The sequence below is a fragment of the Scyliorhinus torazame genome, chromosome 29 (assembly GCF_047496885.1).
Source record: "Scyliorhinus torazame isolate Kashiwa2021f chromosome 29, sScyTor2.1, whole genome shotgun sequence".
Classification (NCBI taxonomy): domain Eukaryota; kingdom Metazoa; phylum Chordata; class Chondrichthyes; order Carcharhiniformes; family Scyliorhinidae; genus Scyliorhinus; species Scyliorhinus torazame.
Genome location: NC_092735.1, coordinates 40,121,442 through 40,136,571, shown reverse-complemented (window position 1 = coordinate 40,136,571; position 15,130 = coordinate 40,121,442). Strand labels below are relative to the sequence as shown.

The 15,130-nt window shown below is 55.1% G+C and overlaps 1 protein-coding gene across 1 annotated transcript in view; it reads right to left on the bottom strand.

The window, feature by feature from the left end:
• LOC140404156 (uncharacterized) overlaps positions 1 to 13,868 on the bottom strand; it is a 46,812-nt gene extending 32,944 nt beyond the window's left edge. The window contains exons 1-6 of the mRNA XM_072492572.1: positions 13,821 to 13,868; positions 11,672 to 11,712; positions 11,403 to 11,454; positions 9,827 to 9,977; positions 7,742 to 7,888; positions 6,586 to 6,702 (exon numbers count right to left, since the gene is read on the bottom strand). Of these exons, the coding sequence (XP_072348673.1) occupies positions 6,586 to 6,702; positions 7,742 to 7,888; positions 9,827 to 9,977; positions 11,403 to 11,450 (463 nt within the window). The 5' untranslated portion in view covers positions 11,451 to 11,454; positions 11,672 to 11,712; positions 13,821 to 13,868. The remainder of the gene's footprint in view (positions 1 to 6,585; positions 6,703 to 7,741; positions 7,889 to 9,826; positions 9,978 to 11,402; positions 11,455 to 11,671; positions 11,713 to 13,820) is intronic.
• Positions 13,869 to 15,130: the final 1,262 nt, after the last annotated feature.

The window sequence follows — 15,130 nt, the reverse complement described above, 5'->3', positions numbered from 1 at the left end:
GGGCGCAACTAAACTCAATCCTCTCTCACAACCAGGATGCTTTCGAGGGCATGGGTACACGGCCCTACACATACAAAATCCTGCTCAAACCGGACACCACCCCGATAGTTCATGCACCTCGCAGGGTCCCAGCTCCCCTCAAGATCCGCCTCAAGCAGCAGCTGCAGGACCTTCAGGACCAAGGAGTGCTTTCCAGAGCGACGGAACCAACCGACTGGGTCAGTTCCATGGTGTGCGTCAAGAAGCCTTCCGGCGAGCTCTGGATCGGTATCGACCAGAAAGACTTAAATCGCAATATAATGAGGGAACATTCCCCTACCCAAACGTGAGGAGATCACGTGCGAGATGGCTCGGGCAAAAATATTCACCAAGCTTGATGCCTCAAAGGGCTTCTGGCAGATTCAATTGGACCAGTCCAGCAGGAAGCTGTGTCCCTTCAACACTCCATTTGGCAGATACTGCTACAATAGGATGCCATTTGGAATCATATCGGCCTCTGAGGTTTTCCACCGCATCATGGAGCAGATGATGGAGGGCATCGAAGGCGTGCGCGTCTATGTGGACGATATTATTATTTGGTCTACCACACCGCAGGAGCATATCAGTCGCCTCCAACGCACCTTTCAACGGATACGGGACCAGGGCCTGCGCCTTAACCGAGCCAAATGTTCTTTTGGCCAAACCGAGCTCAAGTTCTTGGGGGACCACATCTCCCCGTTGGGGGTGCGGCCGGATGCCGACAAGGTGGCAGACGTCACGGCCATGCAGAAGCTGACAGACAAGCAGGCGGTGCTACGCTTTCTAGGAATGGTCAACTTCCTGGGAAAATTCATCCCTAACCTCGCTTCCCACACCACAGCTCTCCGGCACCTTGTCAGGAAGACAACTGAATTCCAGTGGCTTCCCACCCACCAGCGTGAATGGGAGGAGCTCAAGGCCAAGCTCACCACCGCCCCGGTACTGGCGATCTCGACTGACGCCAGCCAGTCCGGCATTGGGGCGGTCCTCCTGCAACGAGATGACGCCTCATCATGGGCCCCTGTCGCCTATGTGTCACGGGCCATGACCCCCACAGAGCAGCGCTATGCGCAAATCCACATTCGCCGTGAGACTGCGGCTGACCCCCTTCTGCAACGTGTGATGCGCCACATGACGGACGGGTGGCTCAAGGGGCAATGCTCACAGTTTTACAACATTCGGGACGACTTGGCAGTCGTGGATGGTATCCTCCTGAAGCTGGACCGCATTGTGATCCCACACAGCATGCAACGGCTTGTCTTAGAACAACTGCACGAAGGCCATCTCGGCGTTGAGAAGTGCCGACAGAGGGCCCGAGAGGCTGTATACTGGCCGGGAATAAGTGAGGACATTGCCAACACTGTGCTCAATTGCCCCACCTGTCAGCGGTTCCAGCCGACACAACCCCGTGAGATCCTTCAGCCCCATGAGTTGGTCACGTCCCCCTGGTCGAAGGTGGGCATGGACCTGTTCCATTCGCTCGGCAGGGACTACATCATCATCATCGATTACTTTTCCAGCTATCCTGAGGTCATACGCCTGCACGACACCACGTCATCGGCTGTCATCCGGACCTGTAAGGAGACCTTTGCTCGCCACGGCATTCCGCTCACCGTGATGTCAGACAATGGCCCCTGCTTCGCGAGTCAGGAATGGTCTTCCTTCACTAGTGCATACAACTTTGCACACGTGACGTCCAGTCCCCTGCACCCTCAGTCAAATGGCAAAGCAGAGAAGGGCGTCCACATTGTAAAAAGGCTCCTCTGCAAGGCTGCTGATGCAGGATCTGACTTCTGCCTCGCCTTGTTGGCCTATCGCTCGCCCCACTGTCCACGGGCCTATCGCCGGCCCAACTGCTTATGGGTCGCACCCTCAGGACCACTGTGCCATCCATTCACGTCCCAGACCTCGACCATGCTCCAGTACTTCGGCGGATGCAAGAAGAGCGTGAGCAACACAAGGCGGCTCATGATGCTCGGGCGACTGATCTTCCTGCCCTGTTGCCTGGAGATCATGTCCGCATACACCTTCCGGAGGGTGGCTGGTCGGCAACCGCTGAGGTTCTTAGACAGGTGGCTCCCCGCTCGTTTCTGGTTCGTTTACCTGATGGCTCCATTCGCCACCGCAATCGGCGTGCCCTTCGTCTGGTTCCACGCTCGCTACGTGATCCTGCACCGGTGCCACGCCCTCCTGTTGTCCCGGACATGGACTTTGTTGAGCTTCCGGATACCCTGCGTCCTCCTCACTCGACCGTGGCCCGGCCCATTCCTCAGCCGGTGGATCCTGAACCACCCTCGAGGCGGTCAACCCGAATTCATCGCCTACCCCAAAGACTTGATTTATAAACCTTGCACTATTGGACTCAGTGACTTGTTCTGCCGGACTGTTTAAGAGTTTTTCATCGTTTGTTAATAGCATTTGTTTCGTTCTTGGTGTAACATAGTTTTCCTCTGCACCTGGCACCTTCTCGTGTATATCGCATAGCCACATGTACATATTGATGTAAATAATGCACACACATGATCAGACACACTCACTACACTTTATTTATTCTCATGTAGGCACATATTCTTTGCAAAAAGGGGGGGATGTCATGATATACATCAGCATATCATGGTGCAATCACACACACACTGACACACTGCTGGACATACAGTAGGACCAACCAGCATACACAACATCGCAGCCAATCACCAGTGAGAGCACACGCACTATAAAGACAGGGGACACCAGAGTTCCCGCTCATTCTAGCAGCAGCCAGCTCAGAGCACAGAGCTCACAGCCTGCAACACAGACATTCACCATGTGCTGAGTGCCTCACCCAGATAGTGATAGGACAGGGTCCACAGATAAGCTGCTAATGCACATACCCAAGCTTACAGTATGTTATTACAGTTGAGTTGTTAATAAAATAGAGTTACACCATCTCCAGCCGTGTTGACCTGTTTGTAGACCAGAACACCCAACACGACAGGGGTGAGACAAAGAGAGAGAGACAAAGAGAGAGTGAGACAGAGAGAGAGTGAGACAGACAGAGAGAGAGAGAGACAGAGAGAGAGAGTTAGAGAGAGACAGAGAGAGAGACAGAGAGAGAGAGAGTGAGACAGAGAGACAGAGAGTGAGACAGAGAGACAGAGAGTGAGACAGAGAGACAGAGAGTGAGACAGAGAGACAGTGAGACAGAGAGAGAGTGAGACAGAGAGAGAGTGAGACAGAGAGAGAGTGAGACAGAGAGAGACAGAGCGAGAGAGACGCAGAGAGAGAGTGAGACAGAGACAGAGATAGAGACAGAGATAGAGACAGAGAGAGAGAGACAGAGAGAGAGAGAGAGACAGAGAGAGAGAGAGAGACAGAGAGAGAGAGAGAGACAGAGAGGCAGGGAGAGAGAGGCAGGGAGAGAGAGGCAGGGAGAGAGAGACAGGGAGAGAGAGACAGGGAGAGAGAGACAGGGAGAGAGAGACAGGGAGAGAGAGACAGGGAGAGAGAGACAGGGAGAGAGAGACAGGGAGAGAGAGACAGGGAGAGAGAGACAGGGAGAGAGAGAGACACACACAGAGACAGATGCAGAGAGACAGACAGAAAGAGAGAGAGGCAGAGAGAGAGAGAGGCAGAGAGAGAGAGACCACTAGAGAAATAGAGTTGAAGAGAGACAGAGAAATAATGACAGAGGGTGATCCATCAGTCTCTGGCTGGATCACACTGGGAGTTGATCATTCTCTGACTGGATCACACTGGGAGTTGATCACTCTCTGGCTGGATCACACTGGGAGTTGATCACTCTCTGACTGGATCACACTGGGAGTTGATGACTCTCTGACTGGATCTCACTGGGAGTTGATCACTCTCTGACTGGATCACACTGGGAGTTGATCACTCTCTGACTGGATCACGCTGGGAGTTGATCACTCTCTGACTGGGTCACACTGGGAGTTGATCACTCTCTGGCTGGATCACACTGGGAGTTGATCACTCTCCGACTGGGTGACACTGGGAGTTGATCACTCTCCGACTGGGTCACGCTGGGAGTTGATCACTCTCTGGCTGGATCACACTGGGAGTTGATCACTATCTGACTGGATCACACTGGGAGTTGATCACTCTCTGACTGGATCACACTGGGAGTTGATCACTATCTGACTGGATCACACTGGGAGTTGATCACTCTCAGACTGGATCACATTGGGAGTTGATCACTCTCTGACTGGATCACACTGGGAGTTGATCATTCTGGCTGGATCACACCGGGAGTTGATTATTCTCTGACTGGATCACACTGGGAGTTGGTCACTCCCTGACTGGATCACACTGGGAGTTGATCACTCTCCGACTGGATCACACTGGGAGTTGATCACTCTCTGACTGGATCACACTGGGAATTGATCACTCTCTGACTGGATCACACTGGGAGTTGATCACTCTCTGGCTGGATCACACTGGGAGTTGATCACTCTCTGACTGGATTACACTGGGAGTTGATCACTCTCTGACTGGATCACACTGGGAGTTGATCGCTCTCTGGCTGGATCACACTGGGAGTTGATCACTCTCAGACTGGATCACACTGGGAGTTGATTACTCTCTGACTGGATCACATCGAGAGTTGATTACTCGCTGACTGGATCACTCTGGTTGGATGGCACTGGGAGTTAATTCTCTCTGACTGGATCACACTGGGAGTTGATCACTCTCAGACTGGATCACACTGGGAGTTGATTACTCTCTGACTGGATCACACCGAGAGTTGATTACTCATGACTGGATCACTCTGGTTGGATCGCACTGGGAGTTAATTCTCTCTGACTGGATCACACTGGGAGTTGATCACTCTCTGATTGGATCACACTGGGAGTTGATCACTCTCTGGCTGGGTCACACTGGGAGTTGACCACTCTCTGACTGGATCACACTGGGAGTTGATCACTCTCTGACTGGATCACACTGAGAGTTGGCCACTCTCTGGCTCGATCACACTGGGAGTTGATCACTCTCAGACTGGATCACACTGGGAGTTGGTCACTCTCTGGCTGGATCACACTGGGCGTTGATCACTCTCAGACTGGATCACACTGGGAGTTGGTCACTCTCTGGCTGGATCACACTGGAAGTTGATCACTCTCAGACTGGATCACACAGGGAGTTGATTACTCTCTGGCTGGATCACATTGGGAGTTGATTACTCCCTGACTGGATCACACAGGGAGTTGGTCACTCTCTGGCTGGATCACACTGGGAGTTGATCACTCTCAGACTGGATCACACTGGGAGTTGGTCACTCTCTGGCTGGATCACACTGGGAGTTGATCACTCTCAGACTGGATCACACTGGGAGTTGATCACTCTCAGACTGGATCACACTGGGAGTTGATCACTCTCTGACTGGATTACACTGGGAGTTGATCACTCTCTGACTGGATCACACTGAGAGTTGATTACTCGCTGACTGGATCACTCTGGTTGTATCACACTGGGAGTTAATTCTCTCTGACTGGATCACACTGGGAGTGGACCACTCTCTGACTGGATCACACTGGGAGTTGATCGCTCTGTGACTGGATCACACTGGGAGTGGATCACTCTCTGACTGGATCACACTGGGAGTTGATCACTCTCAGACTGGATCACACTGGGAGTTGATCCATGACTGGGTCACAAAAGTGGTTACATAGAAACATAGAAAATAGGAGCAGGAGGAGGCCCTTCGAGCGGCTCCACCATTCATCACAGTCATGGCTCATGATCATCCAACTCAATAGCCTAATCTAGCGTACCTCCCATATCCTTTGACCCCCCTTCACCCCAAGTGCTGTATCTAACTGCTTCTAGAAAACAGACAATGTTTTGGCCTCAACTACTTCCTGTGGTAATGAATTCCACAGGCTCACCGCTCTCTGGGTGAAGAAATCTCTCCTCATCTCTGTCCTCAATGGTCCACCCCGTATCCTCAGACTGTGACCCCTGGTTCTGGACACCCCCACCATCGGGAACATCCTTCCTGCATCCACCCTGTCCAGTCCTGTTAGAATTTTATAGGTTTCGATGAGATCCCCCCTCATTCTTCTGAACTCCAGCCAATACAATCCGAACCGATTCAATCTTTCCTCATACGTCAGTCCCGCCATCCCACACCAGGAATTGCTGACTCAGATCTCTCTCCCAATGTTTATTGTTCTATATTCACTGGGAAATGTCAGCGAGTGACTGACATGTGGCATCTCCCGAATTTTGAAGTCAGGACAGTTTACGGAGAAGGTTAATCAGACTTTTTAACTTTAGGATTTTGAACATAGAACATACAGTGCAGAAGGCCATTCGGCCCATTGAGTCTGCACCGACCCACTTAAGCTTTGAAGTTTTGAACAACCAAATTTGGGATTGTAAGTGATTTTGAATTCACTCTTAACAAAACAGCTCTGTCACAAATTCTACTGTAAATGTATATTTAATCAACATTAAGTTATTATTTTATGTTTAATAAATCTGTTACTGTCTAATTTGACAGTATGATTCATTTGAGGAGTAAAATCATTCCAAAAGATCAGGATCAATCTACTGTTTAGGTTAGCAGACCTTTCCCCTGTCTCGGGACTCTCTCTGTCCTTGTGGCTGCCTCTCTCTCTTCGAAAGCACTGTCCGGATCCTCGGTCACATTCTCCTCGAGTTCCTCCACAGCCACTTCCAGCACATCTGTGAACAGCAGCGTCAGATCAGGAAAGAGCGACAGACACAACACACGGACTAAATTTGGATGGGAGGTGGAATAAACATAGAACATACCGTGCAGAAGGAGGCCATTCGGCCCATTGGGTCTGCACCGACCCACTAAAGCCCTCACTCCCACCCTATCCCCGTAACCCAATAACCACTCCTAACCTTTTTTTGGTCACTAAGGGCAATGTATCATGGCCAATCCACCTAACCTGCACGTCTTTGGACTGTGGGAGGAAACTCCGGAGCACCTGGAGGAAACCCACGCAGACACGGGGAGGATGTGCAGACTCCGCACAGACAGTGACCAAGCGGGGAATCGAACCTGTGACCCTGGCGCTGTGAAGCCAGAGTGCTACCGTGCCGCAGACCTTCAGCTCCTGAAGAACATTGGGCAGCACAGTAGCATGGTGGTTAGCACAATTGCTTCACAGCTCCAGGGTCCCAGGTTTGATTTCCGGCTTGGGGGTCACTGTCTGAGCGGAGTCTGCACATCCTCTCCGTGTCTGCGTGGGTTTCCTCCGGGTGCTCCGGTTTCCTCCCACAGTCCAAAGATGTGCAGGTTAGGTGGATTGGCCATGATAAATTGCCCTTAGTGTTGGGTGGGGTTACTGGGTTATGGGGATAGGGTGGAGGTGTTGACCTTGGGTAGGGTGCTGTTTCCAAGAGCCGGTGCAGACTTGATGGGCCGAATGGCCTCCTTCTGCACTGTAAATTCTATGATTCTAAATCTATGATTCTATGATTCTAAACATCCCAGATTGACTTTGGAACTAAAACTGAAGCTGCCCGCTTCGGACAGCTTCACTCAATCACCCAACCTCACTCCCAATGACATCCCTGACCCTGCACACAATACTCATTTCTGAATTGAGCTCAGTATCTCCTGGGTAAGACCCTGGACCAATCTAAATCCCACCCAATCACTACAGTGGAGCTCAGTCCAGATCCGTTTCCCAATCTTACTCCCACAAAGGTCATTGGTGTGTCCTGACTCTGTGAGGCAATCTCACTTTACCTTTTCTCAGATTCCACACTTGGTCCTTGTTGACTTTAACCACATTGCGAACATCTCGGTCGACAAACGAGCTATCACCATTGTCGAGTGAGTCGAACTGCAGTTGTGTGCTGGGAATCTCTTCCACTGGGATCTTGCAGGAGAAGTCTTTGTGAAGGTTTGGGGGAGGAAAACGGAGAATTGTCAAGAAGAAGTTTATGAACAGCAACCCCTCCCCTCCCTCACCAAAATCCCTCCCTCCCAACCTTACCCCCTCCCACCTTCCTCCCAACATCCATTGCAGCTGTTGTCATTTAATAAATACCAGGGGCGAAATTCTCCGGAAATGGCGCGATGTCCGCCGACTGGCGCCCAAAACGGCGCAAATCAGTCGGGCATCGCGCCGCCCCAAAGGTGCGGAATGCTCCGCATCTTGGGGGGCCGAGCCCCAACCTTAAAGGGCTAGGCCCGCGGCGGACTGATTTCCGCCCTGCCAGCTGGCGGAAAAGGCCTTTGGTGCCCCGCCAGCTGGCGCGGAAATGACATCTCCGGGTGGCGCATGCGCGGGAGCGTTAGCGGCCGCTGACGGCATTCCCGCGCATGCGCAGTGGAGGGAGTCTCTTCTGCCTCCGCCATGGTGGAGACCGTGGCGAAGGCGGAAGGAAAAGAGTGCCCCCACGGCACAGGCCCGCCCGCGGATCGGTGGGCCCCGATCGTGGCCAGGCCACCGTGGGGGCACCCCCCGGGGCCAGATCACCCCGCGCCCCCCCCAGTACCCCGGAGCCCGCCCTCGCCACCGGTAAGGTAGGTGGTTTAATTCACGCCGGCGGGACAGGCATTCTAGCAGCGGGACTTCGGCCCATCCAGGGTGGAGAATCGCAGGGGGGGGGGCGCCAACCGGCGCGGCGCAATTCCCGCTCCGGTGCCGGAGAATTCGGCAACCGGCGGGGGCGGGATTCACACCAGCCCCCGGCGATTCTCCAACCCGGCGGGGGTCGGAGAATCTCGCCCCAGGTGTTCATAGAAACATAGAAAATAGGAACAGGAGGAGGCCATGAGCCCTTCGAGCCTGCTCCGCCTTTCATTACGATCATGGCTGGTCATCCAACTCAATATGCACTTTGGGAGGAAGAATGGAGGAATAGACTGTTTTCTAAATGGGCAAAAGCTTCGGAAATCAGATGCGCAGAGGGTCTTAAGATTCTTTTAAGGTTAACGTGCAGGTTCAGTCGGCAGTTAGGAAGGCAAATGCAATGTTAGCATTCATGTCGAGAGGGTTAGAATGGGCAGCACGGTAGCACAGTGGTTAGCACTGTTGCCTCATAGCTCCAGGGTCCAAGGTTCGATTCCCCGCTGGGTCACTGTCTGTGCGGAGTCTGCACGTTCTCCCCGTGTCTGCGTGGGTTTCCTCCGGGTGCTCCGGTTTCCTCCCACAGTCCAAAGACGTGCAGGTTAGGTGGATTGGCCGTGATAAATTGCCCTTAGTGTCCAAAAAGGTTATATGGAATTACGGGGATAAGGTGAAGGTGTGGGCTTAGATAGGGTGCTCTTTCCAATGGCCTGTGCAGACTCGATGGGCTGAATGGCCTTCTTCTGCACTATAAATTCTATGACAAGACCAAGGATGTACATCTGAGGCTGCATAAGGCTGTGGTCAGACCCCATTTGGGGTATTGTGAGCAGTTTTGGGCCCCGTATCGAAGGAAAGATGTGCTGCCCTTGGAAAGGGTCCAGAGGAGGTTCACAAGAATGATCCCTGGAATGAAGAGCTTGTCGTATGAGCAACGTTTGAGGACTCTGGGTCTGTACTCGTTGGAGTTTAAAAGGATGAGGGGGGATCTTATTGAAACTTACAGGATACTGCGAGGCCTGGATAGAGTGGACGTGGAGAGGATGTTTCCACTTGTAGGAAAAACAGGAACCAGAGGACACGATCTCAGACTAAAGGGACCATCCTTTAAAACTGAGATGAGGAGGGATTTCTTCAGCCAGAGGGTGGTGAATCTGTGGAACACATGCTATGTGTGTGTGTGTTTGTCGGTGCAAGTGTGTGTATGTGTCCGTCGCGTGTGCGACTCTGCGGTGTGTATGTTTTGGATGTTGTACCTGACAGCATGTTAATGCTGTGGGTTTTGAATGGGGAAATCTGCTCCTCCGCTTTTCTCAGCTGTCTGGGTTTCACCTTGGCATCTGGGTTTGCCTGAACCATCAGGACATCCTGTCGCTTCCGTCTCTGCTTCTGTTTTAACAAATGCCTCTGGGGAAAAGGCACAATCAAGCAATGAGAAACACAGAAAGCAGGAGAAGGAGGAGGTGATTCGGTACTCTGCTATTCAGTATCACCATGTCTGATCCCAATCTCAATGCCACATTCCTGCTTTCCCCGCTGACACCTTGACTAAAATCAAAAATACTATCTCTTTCTTGAATCCAGGCAGTAACAGGGCTTCACAGACTCCTGAGGGAGACAATTCCACAGGTTCACCACCCTCAGGTGAAGAGATTTCTCCTCATCTCTGTCCTAAACGGTTCAGCCTGTATCCTGGGTCTATGACCTCTGGTTCTAAATTCCCCAACCGGGGAAAATACACACCCTGCATCCAGTCTGACACCATGTTAGAATTATATACGTTTCAATTGGTCAGTATTTCCAGCAGCTAAAACTCTAACTCTCTACATTCCTCCATCAAACAAGTACAGCACGGGGTTAGATACAGAGTAAAGCTCCCTCTACACTGTCCCCATCAAACACCCCCCGGGACAGGTACAGCACGGGGTTAGATATAGAGTAAAGCTCCCTCTACACTGTCCCCATCAAACACTCCCAGGACAGGTACAGCACGGGGTTAGATACAGAGTAAAGCTCCCTCTACACTGTCCCCATCAAACACTCCCAGGTCAGGTACAGCACGGGGTTAGATACAGAGTAAAGCTCCCTCTACACTGTCCCCATCAAACACTCCCAGGACAGATACAGCACGGGGTTAGATACAGAGTAAAGCTCCCGCTACACTGTCCCCATCAAACAATCCGAGGACAGGTACAGCACAGGGTTAGATACAGAGTAAAGCTCCCTCTACACTGTCCCCATCAAACACTCCCAGGACAGATACAGCACGGGGTTAGATACAGAGTAAAGCTCCCGCTACACTGTCCCCATCAAACAATCCGAGGACAGGTACAGCACAGGGTTAGATACAGAGTAAAGCTCCCTCTACACTGTCCCCATCAAACACTCCCAGGACAGGTACAGCACGGGGTTAGATACAGAGTAAAGCTCCCTCGACACTGTCTCCATCAAACACTCCCAGGACAGGTACAGCACGGGGTTAGATACAGAGTAAAGCTCCCTCGACACTGTCTCCATCAAACACTCCCAGGACAGGTACAGCACGGGGTTAGATACAGAGTAAAGCTCCCTCGACACTGTCTCCATCAAACACTCCCAGGACAGGTACAGCATGGGGTTAGATACAGAGTAAAGCTCCCTCTACACTGTCCCCATCAAACACTCCCAGGACAGGTACAGCACGGGGTTAGATACAGAGTAAAGCTCCCTCTACACTGTCCCCATCAAACACTCCCAGGACAGGTACAGCACGGGGTTAGATACAGAGTAAAGCTCCCTCGACACTGTCCCACATTATCCTCAATCTCCCAACCACTTCATCCAGTCTCCTACCTGATTGTCGAGCTTCTGTCGTCGCACACTGTGACCATCTTCATCCATAACGCTGAGTTGGGGAAGAAATGTGGGAAATCAGCGGATACAAAACAAGCAGAGGCTCAGAGCTGAGGCCAGACTGGAGTTCGCCCGGGTGAGGGGGGGGGGGGGGTGGACAGAAGCTGTCTCTCCCCCACCCCGGCATTGCCAACTCAGCCTTGCCGCCTGAACCCCATCAAAAAGCAACACATTTGGGTAAAGATGGGAGAAAATAAATTAAAGGTTACCTCCCCAGGAGTGTTGTGGAGTAATGAGAAGATTCTCTGTCCTGGGATTCAGTGCAAAGTTGAAGACAGAAAGGGAGACAGAAAGAATATCATTATTACCCCAATACACACTGCTCAGACAAAGACTCTGTAGTTTGTTACCAGCTCCTGTATCTGGGGATTGGAGAGGATAATCCCCACTCTCCCCAGGCAGTGAGACTAACAGGAGACAGTGCACGGATTGGAAGATGTGTGTTGAAGGCAATAGGAGTCCACCTCAATGAATGAAATGAAAAACTGGAATTTATTCAAAAAAGGCAAGCCCTCCCCATCACTCTGTCCTGCTCGAGTGAAGACATTGTGCTAGGAGAGGATTTTCATCAACTTGTTCCAATGCATCATGGCATGGTCGGTAAGGTCAGTGCCCTGGGTCACAGCAGCCTGCCCGACAGATTAGGCTTCTCCGCGAGAAGCTGATTGATTGGAGCTGGCAGTTCAAAGCAGATTAGATCTTGTTGCAACCGTTCAGAAAAGTTAGTCCCAAAAGAAGCTGCTGGCAGCTGACAGCCTCTCCTCACTGAACCTTCAATATTCCTCAAATACATCCCGGTGCGTTCCCGCTTCCAACAACCAGCCCATGTGTGAAGATGTAGAACGCTGCCCCCACTCTCCCAGATTGCCCCAGACATTGCCCCGGACACCGACTGTGACACAGCCCCGGACACCGACTGTGACACAGCCCCGGGCACCGCCCTGGGCACAGGCCCCCGACACAGGCCCCCGGACACAGGCCCCCGGACACAGGCCCCCGGACACAGGCCCCCGGACACAGGCCCCCGGACACAGGCCCCCGGACACAGGCCCCCGGACACAGGCCCCCGGACACAGGCCCCCGGACACAGGCCCCCGGACACAGGCCCCCGGACACAGGCCCCCGGACACAGGCCCCGGACACAGGCCCCGGGCACCGACTGTGACACAGCCCCGGGCACAGGCCCCGGGCACAGGCCCCGGGCACCGACTGTGACACAGCCCCGGGCACAGGCCCCGGGCACAGGCCCCGGGCACAGGCCCCGGGCACCGACTGTGACACAGCCCCGGGCACAGGCCCCGGACACAGGCCCCGGGCACAGGCCCCGGGCACAGGCCCCGGGCACAGGCCCCGGGCACAGGCCCCGGGCACCGACTGTGACACAGCCCCGGGCACCGCCCCGGACACACGCCCCGGACACACGCCCCGGACACCGACTGTGACACACGCCCCGGACACCGACTGTGACACAGGCCCCGGACACCGACTGTGACACAGGCCCCGGACACCGACTGTGACACAGGCCCCGGACACAGGCCCCGGACACAGGCCCCGGACACAGGCCCCGGACACAGGCCCCGGACACAGGCCCCGGACACAGGCCCCGGACACAGGCCCCGGACACAGGCCCCGGACACAGGCCCCGGACACAGGCCCCGGACACCGACTGTGACCCAGCCCCGGACACCGACTGTGACCCAGCCCCGGACACCGACTGTGACCCAGCCCCGGACACAGGCCCTGGGCACCGACTGTGACACAGCCCCGGGCACCGCCCCGGGCACAGACTGTGACACCGCCCTGGGCACCGCCCCGGACACACGCCCCGGACACACGCCCCGGGCACCGACTGTGACACAGCCCTGGGCACCGACTGTGACACAGCCCCGGACACACGCCCCGGACACACGCCCCGGACACCGCCCTGGACACCGCCCCGGACACCGACTGTGACACAGCCCCGGGCACAGGCCCCGGACACCGACTGTGACACAGGCCCCGGACACCGACTGTGACACAGGCCCCGGACACCGACTGTGACACAGGCCCCCGGACACCGACTGTGACACAGGCCCCGGACACCGACTGTGACACAGGCCCCGGACACCGACTGTGACACAGGCCCCGGACACACGCCCCGGACACACGCCCCGGGCACATCAGGCAGACATTGACCATCAGATTTGTGAGAAATTCTGGTCAACCTGTTCCCTGGAATGAATATTGTTGAGCTGGGACCCTGGCGAAGGGGGGCCTGTGATTGGTGGAATGTGATGTCCATGGACAATGCCACTGACATTCAGATTTAAAAATTTAATATTGAAAGATTCAACTCAAACCAAACAGAAAAATAATCACCGTAGCACATTTAGTCTGAGCACAGGCAGGATATCCGTTCAACTCCAACTCGTTCCACTTAACGATATCAACACAGACCCCAGATCATTCCCCCCCCCCTCCTCCCCCCCCCTCCTCCCCACCGCCCCTCGTTGAGGACACTGTGGGGCGACGTTCCAGATCCAGACTTTTACTCAGCCCATAATACTCACAGCTCAAGCTGGACATCCAACTGACCCGGGATGTCCACAGGTGACTGAGCTGATGGTTCTCAGGGACAGCGAGAGGCGGTTTGTGCGAAAACTAATCTCCCAAATGCTGAAACCTAAAGCAGACTAATCAGAGAGAGGCTCGGCACAGAGACCCCGCCCCGCACCCCCCACTCACCCCCCCACTCACACACCCACTCACCCCCCCCACTCACCCCCCCCACTCACACCCCCCCCCACTCACACCCCCCCCCCCACTCACACCCCCCCCCCCCACCCACACCCCCCCCCCCACTCACACCCCCCCCCCCACTCACACCCCCCCCCCCACTCACACCCCCCCCCCCCACTCACACCCCCCCCCCCACTCACACCCCCCCCCCCACTCACACCCCCCCCCCACTCACACCCCCCCCCCACTCACACCCCCCCCACTCACACCCCCCCACTCACACCCCCCCCACTCACACCCCCCCCACTCACACCCCCCCCACTCACACCCCCCCCACTCACACCCCCCCACTCACACCCCCCCCACTCACACCCCCCCCACTCACACCCCCCCACACTCACACCCCCCACACTCACACCCCCCACACTCACCCCCCCACACTCACACCCCCCCCACACTCACACCCCCCCCACACCCACCCCCCCCACACTCACCCCCCCCCCCACACTCACCCCCCACACACTCACCCCCCACACACTCACACCCCCCCACACTCACACCCCCCACACTCACACCCCCCCCACTCACACCCCCCCCCACTCACACCCCCCCCACTCACACCCCCCCCACTCACACCCCCCCACTCACACGCCCCCCACTCACACCCCCCCACTCACACCCCCCCCCACTTCACCCCCCCCACTCACCCCCCCCCCCACTCACCCCCCCCACTCACACACCCCCCCACTCACACACCCCCCCACTCACACACCCCCCCACTCACACACCCCCCCACTCACACCCCCCCACTCACACCCCCCCCACTCACACCCCCCCCACTCACACCCCCCCACACTCACCCCCCCTCACTCACCCCCCCCTCACTCACCCCCCCCTCACTCACCCCCCCCTCACTCACCCCCCCCCTCACTCACCCCCCCCTCACTCAC